Below are 18,691 nucleotides of genomic sequence, written 5' to 3' on the forward strand. Positions count from 1 at the left end.
TGCCACGGCAACGCCTCCCTGTCTCTCAGGGCGCAGGCGCGGGAGGCGGGCTGTTCATTGTGCCCATGCGCGCCTCCCTCCTCGCGCATGCGCACTCGGCCGGGCCGCGGTTGCCGTGGAGACAGCGTCGCCGGAGCCGGGGAAGGAGCGCCGGTGCCGCCATGAGCTCGCAGCCGGGTCCGGGTCTGCCCTTCCTGCCCGGCTGCTCTTTCAGGGACCCTATGGTGAGCGCGGCGCACGGTGCACCCTGCCTGCCGGGAGCCCTAGTGCCCCGGGACAACCCCCAGCCCCGTCCGGCCTGGCACAGCAGGTGCCCCTCTGGGAACGGGACCTCCATACCCACCCCCAGCCTGCTTCAGGGGCTCGTCAGTGACCTGCGCCCTGTCCGGCTGTCCCCGGGGTACTGGTACCCCCTGAAGACACGCACTGGCAGGCTCATAATCCCTCAGACTTTAACTCCCCAGCAGACCTGGTACCCCTAAACTCACCCAATAGTCCTCATGTTACCCCCTGAACCTATCATGAGGGAGTCTCCTATTCCCTCAGACCACCCTCTAATTTCCCCAAGAGGTCTGGTACTTCCTGAATACATCTAATATCCCTGAGGAGACTTGGTGCCCCATGTCCTGCGAACTTGGTACCCCTCAAACTCACCACACACCCTTCAGGGTACCTCGTACCCTTTGAAGTGACCTCCAAGGGACCTGCTGCCATATACACTCATTTGAAGCTTCCCCAGCAGACCTAACACGTATTGATCTCTCTCTCTGGGGACCTGTTTTTTCCCAAAGCCAACAATTGTCTGATGAACTCTCTTCTGGAGGACCCGAACTCTCTGAACCCACCTGGAATGCCCTGACCTCAGGCACAGCAGACTTGCTACTCTCTTTAAGTCTCAGGGACCAGGCATCCCTGACACCACTGTTCAGGAGACTTGGCACTCTTAATCTTGTCCCTAAGAATCTATGGCATCTTGCACCCATGCGATAACCCCTGAAAATATCCTGATAGCTTTGGAGAGGTTGATTCCACCAACTTTGTTTGAGACCCTCATTTGAGACTCATTTGAAATGTTTTCTCTATAACTGCAGAACTACTAGCTGCGAACCCACCCCTTGGGAATCCAGCACCCCCAAATCCATCCAATCATTCCCCTGCCAGTTCTTGTCATACCCCAAGGGAACGCATAGCCCCCAACTCACTTTACAGTCTTGAAATCTGATTTCCCTAGGAAAGCTGCCATTTCGGTGAACCATCTCAATTTTCCCAAGGGGATATGTTCTGAATCTGCTACTCATTCTGATACCACCCCAAACCAGGATCCATAAACTCATCTGAGAGCCCCTCTTGATATACACCTTTCTTGATACACCCAGGAGAAGCAACACTGTGCAAACCTCAAGCAGTTCTCCAGTAGGAATTAATCCCCCCAAACCATCCCGATACAGTTATGTCCCAGACCCACCCACCATCTTCAGAAGAACAGATACATCCTGAAGTCACCAACTTGCTGGGCAATTAATACCCTTCTGATACCACTCCTCCATATATCTGATACTTCCACAAATGCTCTTCTGGTATTGCCTGGAGAACTGAATCTTTGATAGCCCATGAAGAACTAATGGTCTGGAACCTGAGATCCTGATAGTCTTCTGAGAACTGGTATTCCACCACAGAACCGGTACACCACAGCCTCCAGCAGCATCCTAAGGAAGTGAGACCCTCCCAGCTGCTCCCAGATTCCTTGGAAGAAGTAGTCTCATCCTCATCCCCTCCCCTGCACTTGAATTGATACCTAAATGGTGAAGCCAGCTCTCTTTTTCCTCATTTCCAGTGCCCCACACACTGATTTAATAGCCCCAAATTCTTCCAGTACCCTCTTGAGGAAGCAGTACCACAGATGAGAGCCAATACTCCCTGATTTCTTTCCAGCTCTGTTTCAGTTGACATCTCCCTTTGCAAGATGTTGTTCTGTGTTTCTTAGACCAAAGCTGATATTAGGGTAATGGCTTTAAACTGACAGAGGGTATCTTTAGATTAGATGTTCTCCCCTGAGAACATTTAGAAAATGTTCTCCCCTGTGAGGGTGATGATGCGCTGGCACAGGTTGCCCAGAGAAGCTGTGTCTGCACTATCCCTGGCAGTGCTCAAGGCCAGGTTGGATGGGTCTTGGAGCAACCTGGTCTAGTGGAAGGTGTCCCTGCCAATGACAGGGGGTTGGAACTGGATGATCTTAAGGTCCCTTCCAAACCAAACCATTCTGTGATTCTATTGTTACTATAGACTACAGATCTTGCAATGCTGTGGAGAGAGCAGTTAGGAAAACAGATTCAGGTGAAAACAAGAGAGTTTACTGAAGACAGATATGCTCTTGACATGATGTGCTCTTGACAAGGACTGTGTCATGATGGGCTTTGGTAATCCCAGTTTAGATCATTCTGGATGCTTTTGTGGGAAGCCAGTTTTCTCTGTTTGCCTAAATAGGACCCTCTCTTTATTCTGTTTATGCATGGATTAGGGCTACTTAAGCATAAATTGTCACTGTACCAGTCTTAGTGGTGGCTTCCAGCAACAAACTCCTTCCTAAGTTAGTGATGGCTGAGTTCCTCACCAGTAAGTGGAGTCATTTGCTCATAACGAATACTCTTAATCAAAGCAGTAGTAAAGGTTATCTCAGAATTATTCTCAGCTCAATAATATTATTTCCTCAATATAATTTATAACATCTTGGAAATATGCAATGCAAATTTCTGCCCCTAGCAAAATAATATTTCTTCTATCAGTAAAATCTTGCTCACTTTAGTCATGTGAATGCTTCTATTGACTTCAGTAGCACTCTGTGTATGTAAGAAACACCCATGGGACTTGGCAGAGCAGATTGTTATTTTAGAGTAACTTGAAGTATTGAACTATTGGTAATGCTTTAAAGAGATCTGAACTCCAGAAATGTCTTTGCAGTGTTCCTCAGGATGAGCCCCAGTGTGTGCTACTAGCTCACTTTCCCTCAGTTTCCCAGTCTATAAAATGGGCACCACAATGCGTGTTTTCCAAGTGAATGCTGAGAAGTGCTGAAGAAAACCTCTGTGTTCAAATAAGATAATATTGTTATTGCTTAGTGCTCATGTGACAGAGAAACAGAGACACTGGGAGGGGGAAAGGTGTTTGTATTAAGTATTATAGACTTGGCAAAAAGGACAACTTAATTCAGTGGAATTTCTTCAGATATGGACTGGCAGCAACTGAGATTAGGAGTTTACATTCTGGGTTTTCCCTTTTAATTTTGCATTAGTCACCTGATACTGTGAGATGTTATCTGGCATCCATGCTTTCTTCGGAGAGTTTATTGACTCCAGAGTCTTATGAATTTATGAGGTGTTTTCTTTAAGCAACTGTGGGCCCTTAAAAGCCTGTGCACTTCTGACAAACACTGACACTGCCCAGTTTAAAGACTAAGTTCCTGGTTTTCCTTGATTTTTTTCCCCCACAGCTTTCCTTTCATATTTATTTAACAGAAGGAAATGGCAGTTCTGGGCTAATGTTTATAAGACATTCTGCTAACAGGTCTTCAGCTGATTTCACCTGAATCTGTTTTCCTAACTGCTCTCTCCACAGCATTGCAAGATCTGTAGTACCAGTTTAAAGAGAAAGCAGTCAATTATGTGAAATTCAAGTGGGGCCTTGGAGGTATAAATAAGATTAGAGGCTTAACCATGGGGGTGTGAGAGCGGGGGTGGAAAAGAAGTGGTTCAAATGCCTGAATTTGAGTTCCAGTCTGTGTCTGGAAAAGGAACTGAAGCTTATTCCTTCAGTGCTAGAAATGCGTACAGCTCTGTTTTACTTGGCAAAAGTCAAGGTAAATTCAGAGATTTTTTTTTATGAAGGACTTGCAGTTACTGCTGCTTTCTCTGGAGCATTAAGTGTTGAAAGCCCAGCGGGACCAGCTAAGCATGCATGATTTCAAATGCTTTCCGGATTGCAGGTGAGATGCCAGGTGTGGTGGACTGCACAGCAAGACAAGTCGCTTGGGGTCACCCAAGTATGATCCTAATTTTCAGTAGTGAAGAACAGAACTGGGCTGACAGAGACCAGGTCCTATTCACAGCTCTGACATTTTCTTCTTGTGTGTCCTTAATCAAAGCAGAGACTTTCCTGTTCTATCTGGATAATTATTTAGCCTGAAGAATGGCTCAATAGCTGGCATGAGGCAGTTAGCAAAGATAGGTGAAAGAAGCTCAAAACCCAGATTAAACCAACAACCCAGAAAATAACAGGTGAATCCTATAGCCAGCATTATACAGTGCCCACATAGAATTCTCCTCATCTTAATCAGGCTTCGCATTGATCTGCTATAAGATCTTGCACTATGGTTGTGATTATTTAATGTATGATCCTTGTGTGGACTGTGGAAAGGGGTGGCGAAACAGCTCATGTGCTTCGGTGCATTTCATAACTGCAGTTCTGTGAGCGTGACACACCTTGATTTAGCCCAGTGAAGAAAATTGTGTGAGTATCATCCCCAAGAGAGGGTTAAAAAAATTAATAGCAGTAGAAAACACACAGAATGCACAATGTGTAATAGTCAAGGGAGCACCATAAGGCAATAACACAGTGAGGTCCCATGGTGCTCTACTTCTGTAACACAGAGTAGGGAACAAAGAGTTTGTGAGGTAAATACCAGGGCAGATAAAGTGCTGTCACCCCATTCTAGGCACTGAGAATGATGGCAATAGGACAATTGAGTGATTTAAGTTCTTGGGGAGTGTGTGGCAGTGCTAGGATTTGAGTTCACCTGATGCTTTGTTCCTCCAGCCACTTATTGTTTTTTTCAGCCTTCTTGATCTAAAGTCTAATTGTAAATGACTTCTAAAGTTGGTTATAATAAAATTGGGGGGTGGGGAAAAGAGGAAGGGGAAATTCTGGATATTACACTTTTTTACTGGTTTTTAAGTGCTTTCAGTAGCTGTCTCAACAAAGTGCATGCAGTATTTTAACAGCTGGATTTCCTTCCACAGAAAACATGTTTTCATCGGTCCCAGACACTGGGCTACAAAAATGGATATGCCTTTTCTCGGCTGCCAACAGTGGGGTCTGGTGGGGAGCGGCTGTATGTGAATCAGCTTTCTCAAGCTGAATTAGACGAACTAGCCAGCAAGAGACCCACGCTGACCTATGGACAAGTCAAGCGGGCTCCACCTTCAGGCTTCATTCCAGCACACGTGGCTTTTGACAAAAAGGTATAAAGAAGCTTATTCCAGGAATATCGCTGGCCAAGTTCAGAGACATAAACAGTCAGCTCCAGGGTTCATGGGACAGTGTGCAGCAGTTTTCAGATGCCATAGCCCTTAGTCAGAGACAGCTGAACCCCAGACTGAAAGAGGCTTTCTTTGCTCGGGAGGAGGATTATAATACGTAAACCATGTAAGACATTCCCCACAAGCTACACTAGAGCACTTCCAGCAGGCGCTGGAAAAGAAGTTTGAGTAACTCTGAAAAGCTTCAGTTTATAACCACTGCCCTGTAAACTACAGCCTGGCCTTCTGTGTTTCCAAAACTGGATTGGGATTATAATTGAGTTTAAACTGTAAAAGACAGTCTGCAATGGGGACCCTGTTAGACTGTTTAGCTGTGGTCTATCTATTTATGCTTGTGTGTGTCACCACAGCGTGTTGCAGCCTGTCCTGCTCTGTTAGTACTTCCTGCATTACACTTTGGTGATGATATCAGATTAGGAGGTGGCAATGTGTCTGCTCAGAACAGTCCTGAGCTGACCCTTGGATTTTAAATGCACCAGTTGCATAGACTGCAAGCTGGCGAGTGCACCCTCAGCCACAGAGAGCAGTCACTGCAGAGCATGCAAGGCTTAGCAGACTTGCGCGCATGCAGGCAGGCCTGGAAAGGCAGTCCGCAGCCAACCCTGAGCCCATCTGTGAGACAATCTGGGGAACAGATGTGCTCTGTTAATTACTGAGGCTGTTCCTTCAGAGTAATGTAGATGTTGCTGTTTAATCTGCCAGATACTTCTATGCCCCTTCATTCAAGCCACAGTAGCAGCAGGGGCCCCATGCTGCTCAGGGGAGTCATGGTCCCTTTTGAAGTACTTTTGCTGGCTTGTAGGAACTTGCTGGCTTTATCATCACTTTATTACCCAGGCCTCTGGGTAAGCAAGACCTGATTGCCCACCTACGTTCTCTTAGGCACATTAGATGTTCTTGGGGGAAATATTCCTCATACTTCTGCCATGCACAGGAACCATGACTGACTGGCTTATTTATCTCCTTGTTTCTCCAGCACATAGTAGCTTTTGCTGTCAGTGCTGAATAGATGTTACTTCAGTCAACCCATGCAGCTTTCAAAAATCCACAGAAGCTGTTGAACTCTTTACTAAAATCTCCTGATAGCTTCCTTAAATCAGGGTCTGCAAAGCTGACAATAGTAAAGTCATGCATGCCAGTAAACTACATTACTGGCAGTAACCACACACCTGGCAGTGCGTGAAACAGCAGGGTGATCAAGGAGGAGGAGAGAAAATGATGTATTTTTTATACCTTGTAAACAGCAGGTCTTGATAAAAGCCCTCGCAATGCCTCTTCCATCAGTCACAAATTAGGCTACAGTTGGGTTGGATGATTTTATAGTTTACAATCGAGTAACTTCACACCTCCAAAGCAAATTACAAATAAATTTTTGGTCTTAATAACCTAATTGTGGTGTTAAAGATTTTTCTTTCTCTCTCCCTTTTTTTTTTATGTTGTCCCTTTGGCAGATTTTGAAGTTCGATGCCTATTTCCAGGAAGATGTTCCTCTCTCTGCAGAAGAGCATTACCGTATCCGCCAAGTGTGTATCTATTACTATTTGGAAGATGACAGCATGTGCGTCATAGAACCTGTTGTGCAGAACTCTGGTATTCCTCAAGGCAAACATATTAGACGCCACCGGGTGCCCAAGAATGACCGTGGGGAACATTACCATTGGAAAGATCTGAATCGGGGAATGAACATCACCATGTATGGCAGGACGTACCGCATAGTCGACTGTGACCGATTCACACAGGTGTGTTGTTTGTGCAGAGAACACTGACAAAAAGAATCACAGGAGTTACAGGTGGACGGACCTGTTAGAGTCCAGTAGTCTGCGTCTGTAGCTTTCATAATATGGTTGCTCACAATCTTTCATTTTGCTTTTCATGAAGACTTCTCTCTTCAGATCAATGGGGAGTTCAAGGTATGATATTTGCTGAGTTAATTGCTCAGTACTTTTGCCTTAGGACTGCTGGGAGTCCATCTTTTGCTCTCAAAACTTCTCTTTACAACACAAATTCTAAGTTCATCTCAGTGTGTTTAACTGCTTAGATTCCAGATGAAACATTGTGCATACGTGAGAAACTACTGATCATCTTTTCTCTTACATCTCCTCTGTTAAAAACAGGGGAAGGGAATGCAGTAATTAACTCTGCACCCATCTACAGTAAGCCAGAAAAGAGGTTATGATCTGTGGGTTGAGAATTGTGGTGTGAACTGACCTTTCTAAGAGAGCATACTCATTGCCTGCTTTTCTATTTCTGGCTATTTCTGTACCAGTAAATGAGATAATAGCAAGTAGTAACAAATGCAGTATACTGGTACCCTGTTAGATTGTCCCCAGTATAATCTCAGTCCTGGTCAACCGCTATTCTATTATTTTATTCTTCTAAGCAATTCCCAGAAGCAGTCCAAGAGTTAGAATGCTCCAGGAGTTAGAATGCTCCAGGGACCATTCCTAACAGGTGAATTACACGCAGCCATGGAAGCTCAGAGAAGTGTATATTCAGGTTATTCCTTGCCAGTTGGCCTCAGTACCCAGGAATGTTCCCAGTCATAATATATTGGTATATATGTGGCCGTTAAGAACATGTGGGGCCACCTCTGCTGGAACTGGATGCCTGTTAAAGTCAATTCACAGCAGATGGTGAGCTGGTCCTTGTGTTAATGTTGGTTGGTTGATGGAAAACATGAAATCAGCTATGTTGGTCTGTATCTCAAGACCACTAGTCCATTTATCACAAATTGGCATCCTTCAGACCAGAAAATAGTCTGAAAGTGTGAATCTGCCTTGTGACTCTTCAGGGTGATCTCACGTGCCTGTTGGAAATGTTTACATAGGGCTTCCTGGGCTGAATGTTTCCCTGGGCCATTTCCCAAGGCCAGAAAGGAAAGAAGTCCATTGACTTCAGAGGTTGCTTTGGGTGACTGATGTGAGTACACAAGGAATACCCTAGAGTTTATTGACGCATCCAATGTAAGCAAAGGGTCCCTTTGATAAACAAGCAGATTGCCCTCTCTCTGTGGGAAAAGTACTCCTCCTGAAAGATGGAATGATGCTGCCACTCTGGCAAATATCCTTTATGGCCTGAAAGGCCTTGGTGGGTCTAGTGTAGTAACACTAGATTCCACTGTCCACACACTGGGGAGCCCTAGGTCTCTTGCAAATTCTGACTGACTACATCGGCAGTTACGCACTAATTTAATCTTTTTCATTTACCAACTGACAGTTATCCTCCATTTAAAGCCCTAAAATCAAGGAAAACTGTGCTCAAGTAAAATCTGAGTTAGGATGTTGAGGACAGGACTGCCCTGATTAATTAAAAGACAAGCAAAGCTAAGAAGCAGGTTAAACAGAAACATCTTGGTCATGTTTTATTGTATTTGCTATTGCAGGAGAACTAATACTCCTGCAGGCTGGTGGTCTGTGAGGAATGAACTTGAAGTATTCTGACAACACTCATCTCAATCCATCCGTAATTTGTAGTTACTTCTTACCTTCAGAACTCTCGGCACCATTAATGCCTCAGTTGACCTTCCTAGGAGTTCCTGGAGAGCCAAGGAATTGAAGTGAACCCACCAGAGAAAATGGCTTTTGATCCTTACACAGAACTGCGTCAGATGCCTGTGCGCAAGTACGTCACACCATCAGATTTTGACCAGCTCAAACAGTTTCTGACTTACGACAAGCAGGTGAGAGAGCTGATAGTGATTACCCACATTACAGACTGCCTGTGTTATTGAAACCCGAGTCTGTGAATGTCTGCAATCTTACTCATTCTAAAAAAATTTCACTCCTCTGAACAGATTCCAGATTTGCTCCTCTTTTGGCTTTAGTGAGAAACAAAATCTTTTATGTTTTTGCTGAGCTTTGTGCCTTGAAAACAGCTTCTCTTTGGATTGCAGAGCTCATGCTCTAAATCCTCCATTTTTCTCTTGCTTTCTGTTGGGATGAGATAAGCTACCTGTCTCAGGAAGTTAGCAGCCAGATGCATTTCTATGACCAATGACCATGCTGCATCCACTTCTCTCTTCCTCCAAAACATTAATGCCAGGTGCCAGAGTGGAAAATTTCAGATACAAATGCCATTTGATCTGACTGAATGCCCTGTGCACACAATTGACTAACAGTCCTCCATGCTCCTCTGGATCTTCATCTTTTCATCTACCAACAATGTAAGAAACCCTATAGGCTACTTCTATACTAGAGAATAAAACAGGGGCAAGGCGTGACCAGAGTCCTGCATGTTGTCCGTAGCCAGCTATCAGCCAAAACAGTTGCTGGCCATCAGCTAGGAGTTAACACAGGCAAGGATCATATCCAGGTGCCATTTTGGATACTGTCACCTTGTTTTGAGGGGAGCAGACAGCTTTGCTGTGTGGATGCAAGCTGAGCCATGCCTGCCATTTTACTGCCAGTTTAGCTTTAGTGACTCAGGTCTGTGCTGGGCCAACTCTGTCTGCTATTGGGCTGCCTGCTTAGGAGCTGTGCCTTGGGGAACTCTTGAGCACTGCAGTATGAGGAGTTTGATTTCTCTGGCATTAGCAGATGATATTTCCCCTAACCAGAAATAATATGAGGCCTGCATTGAATGCAGCCTCCTCAAAACTGCTGAATATATTCCTCTCTGCCTTCTTTGGAGTAACAGCAGTAAAGAATTGGCCATGAAACCTATAAGAGGTTTAAGAGTCAAAAGAAAATTCTGTCTTACTGCATAAAGTTTCATTATAAAAGTCACTTCCCATAAGACTACTTCCCCATTCATTCCTGGGCAATTATTTTCTGCTGCTTTTTAACCACTTTCGCCTCCCACCCCTCTCCCCAATTTTCTGTATGCTTCCTGAACTAAATCTCTTAGCTAAAACTCTTTCTCTCTTACTGTTGTCAAGGTAAGCCAGGCCTGTCCAACTCTCCAGGCCCCTGCTACCCTTCCTACTGCTGCCTCAGCAGCCAAATCATCCCAGCCTCCATAGTAAGGGCTTGGTTCTTCTGGACCTGATAAAGCTTGGTGAGATGCCTCCAATCACCTAACCCATTTCGTAGAATCATAGAATGGTTTGGGTGGAATGGACCGTAAAGATCACCTAGTTCTGACACCCATACCATGGCAGGGACACCTTCCACTAGACCAGGTTGCTCCAAGCCCCATCCAACCTGGCCTTGAACACTTCCAAAGATGAGGCATCCACAGCTTCTGTGGGCAACCTGTGCCAGCTCCTTACCACCCTCATAGTAAAGTATTTTTTCCTAATATCTAATTTGAACCACTTCATTTGGACAAAGCATTAGTAATTCTAGTCCTTGTTTGTCTTCTCTGCCTCTTTTTCCTCCACCCCAGGTCCTTCGCTTCTATGCCATGTGGGATGACACTAACAGCATCTTTGGTGAGAATCGGCCTTACATCATCCATTACTACTTGGCAGATGACACAGTGGAGGTTCGGGAAGTCCACAAGCAAAATGATGGTAGAGATCCATTCCCAGTACTGATAAGACGCCAGCGTTTACCCAAAACCTTTGTGGATAAGCAAAGTAAGTTTAGGTTGACTAGCACACCTCTCTGCGCTAAAGTGCCTTGCTGGGTAGACATGTGTGGTGGCTGTGTCAGAGGTACACTGAATCTGGAGATTTTTTGCTGAAAATGTTCCAAGTGTCATCAGTTTTGGCCAAACAAAAGTTCTTAAAGTGATCGCTAAATTCTTTATCTTCTGGGAAGCACTGGCAGGACAGCAGTACCAACAGCTCCCTGGAGCTATTTATGCAGTTTGCTTTTGTATTCCTTTTCACTAGGAAATGTTAATATCTGCCTGCTTACCTTATTTTTCCTATTGCTCTCTTGTTCTTAGAGACTTTCCCAACCTGTGTGATGGAGATCTCTGATCAGGAGGTACTTGAGTGGTACACAGCTAAAGATTTTGCTGTTGGCAAATCTACCACCCTCCTTGGACGCAATTTCTTCATCTATGATTGCGATGAGTTCACACGAAATTTTTATCGTGACAAATTTGGCTTCACTGACTTCCAGCCAGTGGAAATAAAGAAGAAACCACCTGAGGAAGTTCAACAGGTACTGCAAGCAGTTTCTCAAAGGAAGGAAGAGAAGGAAGGAGTTGGTATAAGCTTCTATGGTAAAGCATAAGTTCAGCTTAATAAGAACCTGTAGTAAACAAGTACAGCTTAAAGGCAAGAGCAACTTTAAAAAGACAAGGCAAGAATGGTCATCACTAACATAAAAATGAAAGTCCTCTGAAACCATTGATTTCTAGTACTGTAAAGGACAAAGCACTTGCTAATAGTGATAAAAGAACTCCAGTTATGTCTGTATACTAGAACATTAAACAGTGTCAGGGTTTGGTTTTGTCTGGGAAGCCAAGTGGCACAGTCTGGCTGCATCATACTACTGAACTCTCCCTCACCCTCCAAAATGGAGTTGCCAAGTCTAGACTGCCTACTGGGGTTGGTTAGAGTCCTTGTTACCTTCCAGACTGTGCCTAGGAATGGTTTTGAATGCTAGCTGGCCTACAAATCACAAACATGAGGGGGATTAGGTTAATAGTGTGACCATACAGATGACTGAGTTCCTGTGCACAGGAAGGTTTAGTTACTAGTACAGCCATAGTCTCTTTATTCAAACAAATTACCTGGCTTTCTGAATTTCAGGTTTTCTTAATTCTCTTGGATATTTTCTATAAATAAGGGGTCCAACACATGGCCAGGCTTGTAGAATCTCTGCTAGTCAGGATGTCACATCAATTGCTATCTGGTGACAGATTTCTTTCCGAACAGATGCTTTTCGGTAGGTTCTCTTGCAAACATTGTCTTGTTATTAATTTCAACTGTTTATGCTTGATATGTCCTCTGGATGCAGGTAATTCCTCCCTATAATGGTTTCGGCATCCTTGAAGACACTCTTCAGAACTGTTTTTCTCTGTTTCCAAAACCTCCCCGGAAAGATGTAATTAAGATGCTAGAGAATGACAACAAGGTGCTGCGATACCAGGTGGCCCTGGTAAGTGCTTTCCTTGATGGTATAGTGCCAGCTTATGTTGTAGAGTCAGAAGGATGGGAGGAACAGCCTGCTCAGACAAGGCTGTTTGGAAATTCTCCTCTGTGCTGGTGGGAAAAGAGAGTTCCCCAAGCCAACACAAGTGCCCCTGCGGGGATGCTGTTGGGTTATTGTGTACTTGCTATGACAATTAGTATCACATAAAGGTAGAAAAAAACAGGCCAGAAAATACAAACCAGACACGCTACAAAACCACAGCCATTTATGGAAAAACTCCCGCTGACATCAGCACGTGACAGATGGCCCTAACTGAAACAGCATTGCAACTGGGCACTGTGCCCCTGCCTGCCTTCAACCGCTGCCACAAGCATGAGCTTGCTTTCTCTCCAGTGCTAGCTCCCAGCACCTGCCCTTCTCCAGGCTAGTCCTGGGTGCAGTAGCCAGCAAAGGGCTGTGCTAACAGAGCAGCCAAGTGCCAGCACAGAAGCCAGAGAGTCCACGGGGATGGTGCTTTCCACCCACAACAATGGCATTCAGGCCCTGGCATTTGTGCCAACTTTACAGTGGGTTTATGCAAGGAGCCTCTGGCACATCCAGCAGCAGCAATGGCATTTCCTGTGCTGCCTGGTGACTGTCCTCTCCAAACACTCATGGTGAATAAGGGCTGATTTCTTTTCCCTATTGTGCAGGAGATCCTAAAGGTCACAGCTGATGAGTTCAGATCCACTTAATTTTAAACTAAGCAAGTAAACCTACTGGTGTGTCAGGGGAGTGTCTTCCTGTGACTAAGAGTTGAAAGCAGCATCAACCTCTTTCAGGCACTTATTACAATGAAAAATATAACTTTAATACTGAATTTTACAGCCAGTCTCTCTGAGATGAATCATTCCATATAGGATATTCCTTTCTCTTGGATTACTCAGTTTGTGGAAACACTGAATGTGCTTGGTCACTGCAGCCCAGTTCTGCCTCTGAGAGCCTGACTAGAGCAAGTAACCTTTGAAATTCAGGTATTTAATGCTTCCTAGGGCTTTGTTACACTCTGTCAGCATATCTGTAGCTTTTGGCATACAGCAAGCACTTTGTTTATTCAGGTATGTAAAAAAGCAGTGAACTCTGGGTGCTTATGAGTGGGTTACCAGGTACTCATAAGCACCCCAGGAAATAAAAACCTGGTTCCAAAGTTCTTTTCAAAGCCACTATCTTTCCTCTAGGAATCACCAAACCCCGAGGACAGAAGGCGTCGTTTCATCCTCTCTTATTTCCTCTCCAATGACATGATCAGCATCTATGAACCTCCAGTCCGTAACTCTGGCATCATTGGAGGCAAATACTTAAGAAAGACCAGAGTTGCTAAACCAGGCTCAACAACAGAAAATGCCACATACTATGGGCCGTCTGATCTCACAATTGGTTCTACAATTGAAGGTAAGATCCAGCCTGGTTTGATATTCTCTGAGCATTGTTTTTCAGTGCCTGCTCTGATATGTCACTGATTGCATGGATAGTGCATATACCTTCCTTCACTTGGAAGATCTGTTCCTTCTGGGTCTTACCACATTTGAGTTTCCAGGTCACCAGCTGGTGTACATCAGCGTAACTTTGTTACTGCCAATGCTTGGACCTTTGACATAATTAGGAAAAGTGCTTTATTCTCTGTGATATGTATTCCATTCATGATTTGGGACCTGCCAGGATTCACACGGTTAAAGCTGTGCCAGATGACCACCAGCAGCAAAGGCCATAATTCTATCCTGTAAGGAAAATAAATGTAATACTGAAACATTTAGAAACACACCGGTGTTAATGGGGGAGTCATTGTAGGCCCAGGCGCAGGGCCTTTGCTCTCAGCAGCTGCTCTTCTTGCAGCAGAACTCTCTTTGAGTCAGTGAAACTATTCGCACTTCAAGGACTGAAACAAATAGCAGTGCTCACTTAACCCTGAGCCCAGCCACAAGAGAGAATCCGTGCTCTCTCCTGGATGATGGAATTACTTATCCATGCTGAAAGGCAAGTAACACTGCTTTTTTTAATTCCCCTTCCCCAGTGTTTGGCCACAGGTTTGTTATCACTGACGCTGATGAATATGTGCTTAATTATATGGAGAGCAATGCAGCGAGTTTCCCTGAGGCAACACTGAAATCCCTGAGGGATCATTTTCACCCAAAGCAGGTGGTAAAGGAGCCTGACAACAGGTAAGCTTCAAAGGATGGTGTTGTGGAGCTAAGTAAGACTTAGGGCTGACAGCTAAGGGCATTTCCAGCAGCCCGTACGGGCTGCAGCCTACTGTCTAATGGTTGCTTAGCTGATTATTCAGCTCCAAGAGCCTGTGTCTGGACACATACAGGGAGGGTCAAGTGTGTATGATATAATGTTGTGGCTGTTGCTGACACAAAAACCCTGTGGGACAGCTCTGGCTCAGCAGCAGAGATTTAGCTAAATGGACACAGTTGTCTTTTTCCAAAAGGCAGTAGTTAACTGTAACAGATGCTGCTGACAGTATCTGCATGACTCACTAGATGCTTGTAAGATCAGTAGAGAGTTGGTGAAGTCGTTTTCATTTGCTCTTGCTGTGCTTATCACCCCAGGAGAGCCTCTTTTTTAGCTGACTGGACCCATTTGGGGTGACGTGGTAACAACCCTTTCACCTCACAACAAACTTTGGGGTCAGTTAGGATCATGGTAGTTCAGGGACTCTGGCTGAAACTAGAGTTGCATGTGGTTCCTGGGACTGTATGAAGCACCACAAGAAAATGCTTGTGCTCCCAGAGCACTTGCAGACAAGAGGTGCATGGGGAAAATGTCCTGCAAAGGGAAAATTGTTTACTTAATGCTCCAAGATCAAGACTGAGCTTCATCTCCAAGTCCAGGCTGAGGTGAGCTTTTATTGAGAAACAAGCATCCCAGAAGCCTGCTGTGCATTCGGAAATACAGCCTGTCCAGCTGTGATGGGCAGTCAGCACACAAAAGTGTCACAGTAGGGTTGCCAGAAGTAGCTTTCGCATGTCCTGTTCTTCCTTGCTTCTACAGTGACATCCCCAAGGTTGGGACCAGCAAGCAGGAACCGGATGAATTAATTGTGCATGTTCAGGAAGAGCTGAAGCCCCATAAGCACTTGAACAACAAGAACATCTGGGAGGCGTTTCTTCAGTGTGACAAGGACGGCTCTGGTGTACTGGACAAAGCAAAATTTTTATCCCTTTGTGACAGCTTGGGTGTGCCGACCAACACCACTCTCCTTAACAAGGTCAGAAGGAAGGGGTGCTGTGCATATTTAATTCCCCTTTTATAGTTCTTCCAAAAGTGCTCTTCCTCAAAATAGCCCTAGCCAGGTGAGCACCAGCTGCTCTACCCTACGAAGGGGAGCAGCTTCAAGAATAGGGCAAGAGAGTACCAATTCAGAAAGGCCTCTGAGCTGTTGGCTCAGCGCGGGTCTTAAAGAAGGAGATAGTAATTGCTGTCCTCTAAGTAAAGAGAAGAAATGATATCCAGGTTGCCCCCCAAATGAGAAACCTGGTGTTTGTTGTGTGATGCCTTTTGGCTCAGGTCTCAGAGATGAGCAGAAGAGGTTGTATATCATGACAGAGACCCAGCAAAGGCTGCAGCAGAGCTACCTGGGACTTAAGCACAGCTGGGACTGAGTAGGGGTGACACTGAGGTGCTTAGGTAATGAGCCTTAGGAAAGATTAGATACATTCTAGATGCAATAGCAACTGAAGATTGAGAACTACAATTTAAATCTTAGCCACTCAGTTAACACAACTAAAACATAGACTTGCTGGGCACTATGATCAATACACACATGGAGATCACAGTCTGCATAGCAGAAAATGTGAGGGAAACTGAAGTGAAAAATTCATATAGCAGGGATGTAGGATTCTTCCAGGAATATAACTGGCAAGGATGCTTTCTAAGCTTAATGGGATATGCAGTAAATTAGTGGCCAATAAAGGCAGACTCAGAATTTAAAGAAATCTAGAAACCAGAGAATTTCCCTTGCTAAAAACCAAAATAATAATAATTTTCTAAACCAGCCAAGCACAAGCATCACAGCTGTGGTTAGAAAGGTGCACAGGCACTTATGTCTCTGAATGTGCACTGAATGGAGGCCTCTGATGAGCACCCACGGCTTTGCTGTGCTAGAGCTCATCAGAGACCACCCTGCCTTGAGGAATTACAATGTAGTGACAGTCCTTTCTGCTTTCACTCTTGAGAATGGGAAATGAAGTGACATGCATGTGGATGGAGGACCTGTGACAATTGTTTGGATCCCCTTCTAGGACCTATACACGGAAAGCATCCCTCTTCTCTCTTGAAATCTTAGTAATGTGCCCAGAGCCCTCAGGAGCATGGTGGTGGTGTAAATTAAACATACAGCAGATAGCTTACTGTCTGGATTGGAGAGGAGCACAGCTGTCAGTCACACAAGAGCAACCCTAGTAAATCTGTCTCCAGGCGACAAGGGGAAGAAGAATCCTTTTGAGAAACTGTGATATTAGACCTTTTCCATCTCCCTGAGTGTCAGAAGGAGATTAGTTATGCAATTAAAGAAACAAAAGCCCTCTTTCTTCCCCTTAAGCACACAAAGACTATAGTGCTGTAACACAATGCAGGGTCAGGCATGGATACCAGAACTGGCTCATTAGTAGGTCTGTTGCTGAGCTCAATTATCTGTGTCTCCACTTTATGCCATGTGCACACACCAAAGTGACACCAGTGAATGGTAACTGTTCAGATATGCTGCCCCCATCCCACTTTTGGTAGGGATTTCTATGGGGTTTCTGAAAGATTCACAATGGCGTATATCAGTTTGTGGCCACCTTTTACTTTTTTGTGGATCTACTGTCACTGGTGATACTCAGAAAGCAATCAGGATTAAACTCAAACACATCAACTCTTCTCCTTGCATAGATTAGTGTCATTTATAAACATTCAAGGTTACCTGTGATTCAGGACTATCAAGGCCCTTCCATGGAGGAAAATAAGATATGCTCTGTTGCACAACTAGTACCTCTGGGCACTTTCCCCTAAAAAAAAAAACCCCAGATTTGCAGCTTCTTCCAACTCTTTATGGTGGTGTTATGTTGTTTGTTTTCTTTTTCCCCCAGCTGATTGACCAGTGTTCTTGTGGAGAAAACCAGATAAACTATCGTAACTTCCTTAGAGCCTTCCCTTTGTGATCTCTGCCGAGAAGCTGAAGAACAAGACCAGCAATAAAATTCTTACTGACTTAAGACATTGTACTTCAAAAAGGATGTTCTAGTCTTCCCCTTCACTCACTCTCCTGCTTCCATCCTCACTAGAGGCAGCTAATTTTACTCTCACTTTGTTAAATTTTTTTCCTTCTTAATCTCTCCCTGCCCTTTTGGTCACCTCCAAACTCAACCTCACAACTACTGGACATTGAAATGAAACTCACAGGAGAAAAAAACTTTGAAGAACCAAAGCCAGGTACTCCAGTTGAACTTTGTAATGCAGTACAGCAAGGCTTGCTAGAGCTCTCTAAAGCCTGGAGTGATAACCACTCCAGATTTCTCTTTCTTACAGAGTCAAAAGGAGCCTTTCACCTTCAAGCAGTGAAGACTGCCAGTTTAAATTGATATTTACGTTGCAAGAAAATATAAGAGCCCTGCCATGGCCCATGATAAACTCGCACTTGCTGGTCTGAATGTGTTAATATATCTGCTTTAAATAGAAGTACCTCAATAGCTGGAATAGTTAAGGATTAAAATTTAGAGGGTGTGGTGGAGAAAAAACCCACAAAGTGTGATTCTGGTTTTGTTTGAAGTGGAGAGTTTAGCTCTCACACAGCTGTGGAGATAGCAGGGGTCTGTACACAAATCTGCTGATGGCAGCTTTGCATTTTTTAACAGAAGGTTGGGAGAATGATTTTAGCATTGAGATACTACCTAAACCCATTGTATGCAACCTGTCATCATACCAGACAGGTCCAATGAAAGGGAAAACAAGCAGCAGGCACAGCAATAGAGTTATAACACTTGTGCGCCACTTGGAGTTACATTGCTCATCTTTCCATGAAAGTAAATGTGTCAGCGACCTTCTCACCCCAAATGACACCTGCCAAGTACTGCCACTGAGCACATGTGAAAGGCACCCATCATGCACACAGCAGAAAACAAAGCTCTGAAACAAATTGCTTATTTAAATCAGCTTTTTTTAAGGTGAATTCCCACTTCCCCTCAGGCAGCTGAGAGCCTTCATATGACAACTCCCTCCTGTCACCCCTTGTTCAGAAAGGTCACCACTCTTCCCTTCTGGGCCTGTTCTGTGCTGCTGCTCACTCCAGCTGAGAATCACTACAGCTCTCTCTGGTCCACCTCAGATTTCAAAGCACAGCTTGGTGTTGCATGAAGTGCCTTCTAAACA

General features: G+C 44.7%; 1 protein-coding gene across 1 annotated transcript; it reads left to right on the forward strand.

The window, feature by feature from the left end:
- Positions 1 to 131: 131 nt before the first annotated feature.
- Positions 132 to 18,022, forward strand: EFHC1 (EF-hand domain containing 1). Its single transcript, XM_065681847.1, has 11 exons — positions 132 to 224; positions 5,013 to 5,234; positions 6,764 to 7,051; positions 8,842 to 8,991; positions 10,638 to 10,830; positions 11,145 to 11,365; positions 12,167 to 12,307; positions 13,519 to 13,732; positions 14,352 to 14,499; positions 15,335 to 15,551; positions 17,413 to 18,022. The coding sequence occupies exons 1-11, from the start codon at positions 162 to 164 to the stop codon at positions 17,482 to 17,484; spliced, it is 1,929 nt and encodes a 642-aa protein (XP_065537919.1). The 5' UTR covers positions 132 to 161; the 3' UTR covers positions 17,485 to 18,022.
- Positions 18,023 to 18,691: the final 669 nt, after the last annotated feature.

Source organism: Lathamus discolor, chromosome 5, assembly GCF_037157495.1.
Source record: "Lathamus discolor isolate bLatDis1 chromosome 5, bLatDis1.hap1, whole genome shotgun sequence".
NCBI lineage: Eukaryota > Metazoa > Chordata > Aves > Psittaciformes > Psittacidae > Lathamus > Lathamus discolor.